Source organism: Psammomys obesus, unplaced genomic scaffold, assembly GCF_907164565.1.
Source record: "Psammomys obesus unplaced genomic scaffold, mPsaObe1.curated_primary_1811, whole genome shotgun sequence".
In the NCBI taxonomy this organism is placed as follows: Eukaryota; Metazoa; Chordata; class Mammalia; order Rodentia; family Muridae; genus Psammomys; species Psammomys obesus.
In genome coordinates, this window is record NW_026590905.1 from 3264767 (window position 1) to 3265653 (window position 887).

At 52.0% G+C, this 887-nt stretch overlaps 1 protein-coding gene across 3 annotated transcripts in view; it reads left to right on the plus strand.

The window, feature by feature from the left end:
- Positions 1–887, plus strand: part of Cracr2a (calcium release activated channel regulator 2A) — an 89486-nt gene that overhangs the window by 75767 nt on the left and 12832 nt on the right. Inside the window, exon 16 of one of the 3 annotated variants that reach the window (XM_055609470.1) lies at positions 713–764. The exons of the other annotated variants lie outside the window; for them this stretch is intronic. Coding sequence (XP_055465445.1) covers positions 713–757 — 45 coding nt within the window. The 3' untranslated portion in view covers positions 758–764. Of the gene's footprint in view, positions 1–712; positions 765–887 lie in introns of those variants that run through there. 3 annotated transcript variants of the gene reach the window in all.

Below are 887 nucleotides of genomic sequence, written 5' to 3' on the forward strand. Positions count from 1 at the left end.
AAATGGGATCTGAGCTGGAATGTCCTAATGTCTAGAACTGATGGCAATGAGGAAGACAGACATGGGGCTGAACACTCTGTTCTCACCGGGGGTGTCGCTAGTCTCCAGGGCTCCCAGAGAAGCTGGAATCTCACCAGATAGACAGAGAGCGGGCTGATCCTGGTGAGCAGGGAGGAATCTTAAGGATCGTTGCAGACTTGGGCATCGGTTTAGCCCTCCCTTCTTCACACAGTCGTGTGCTGAGCATTTGTGTGCCTCTCCCTGGTGGAAGGGGTTGTCAGCAGGTGCCTCACAGGACCCTTGAGTCATCCATGGGCTTAGACACCAGGCTGAGGTGCTAAATTGTACAGTGCTAACTTGGGATCATCGAAGTGTGGGTAATTTGTAGTTTGAGGCTTGTCTTTTAAAACAAGTTTGACAGAAGGTGTGGATGAACTCGAAAGGAACTCTCAGTAACACTGCCTGAGCATTGGGCTCACCTAAACAACACTGATGTCAAGACCTTCCCTGTAAACAGACCAGTCCAGGACCTAGACATTCTAGACAGAAACAAAAACAGCTGTCCAGGCAGTTTTGATTTTCAGCCACCATAGTTCCCACCCCAAACAAGTCCCTGTACCTGGGAGTCTCCTGGGCGCGGGGTTGCGGGGGGGGCACTCGCAGATACAGGAGGCATAGGGAATGAGACTTCAAATATCTACCAACTTTACAGGGAGCCCTGTGCTGCTATTCCACTCTCAGAATATCAAGGCATTGAGTCATTTGCAAAGCACCCCAGACCCCTCACCAAGACATTGTTGAGCCTGGGCCCAGTGCCCAGCACTCTGCACCTGAGAGGCTGGCCTAGGAGAGGCATCCAGTTCCACGGCCTAGGAGAGGCATCCAGT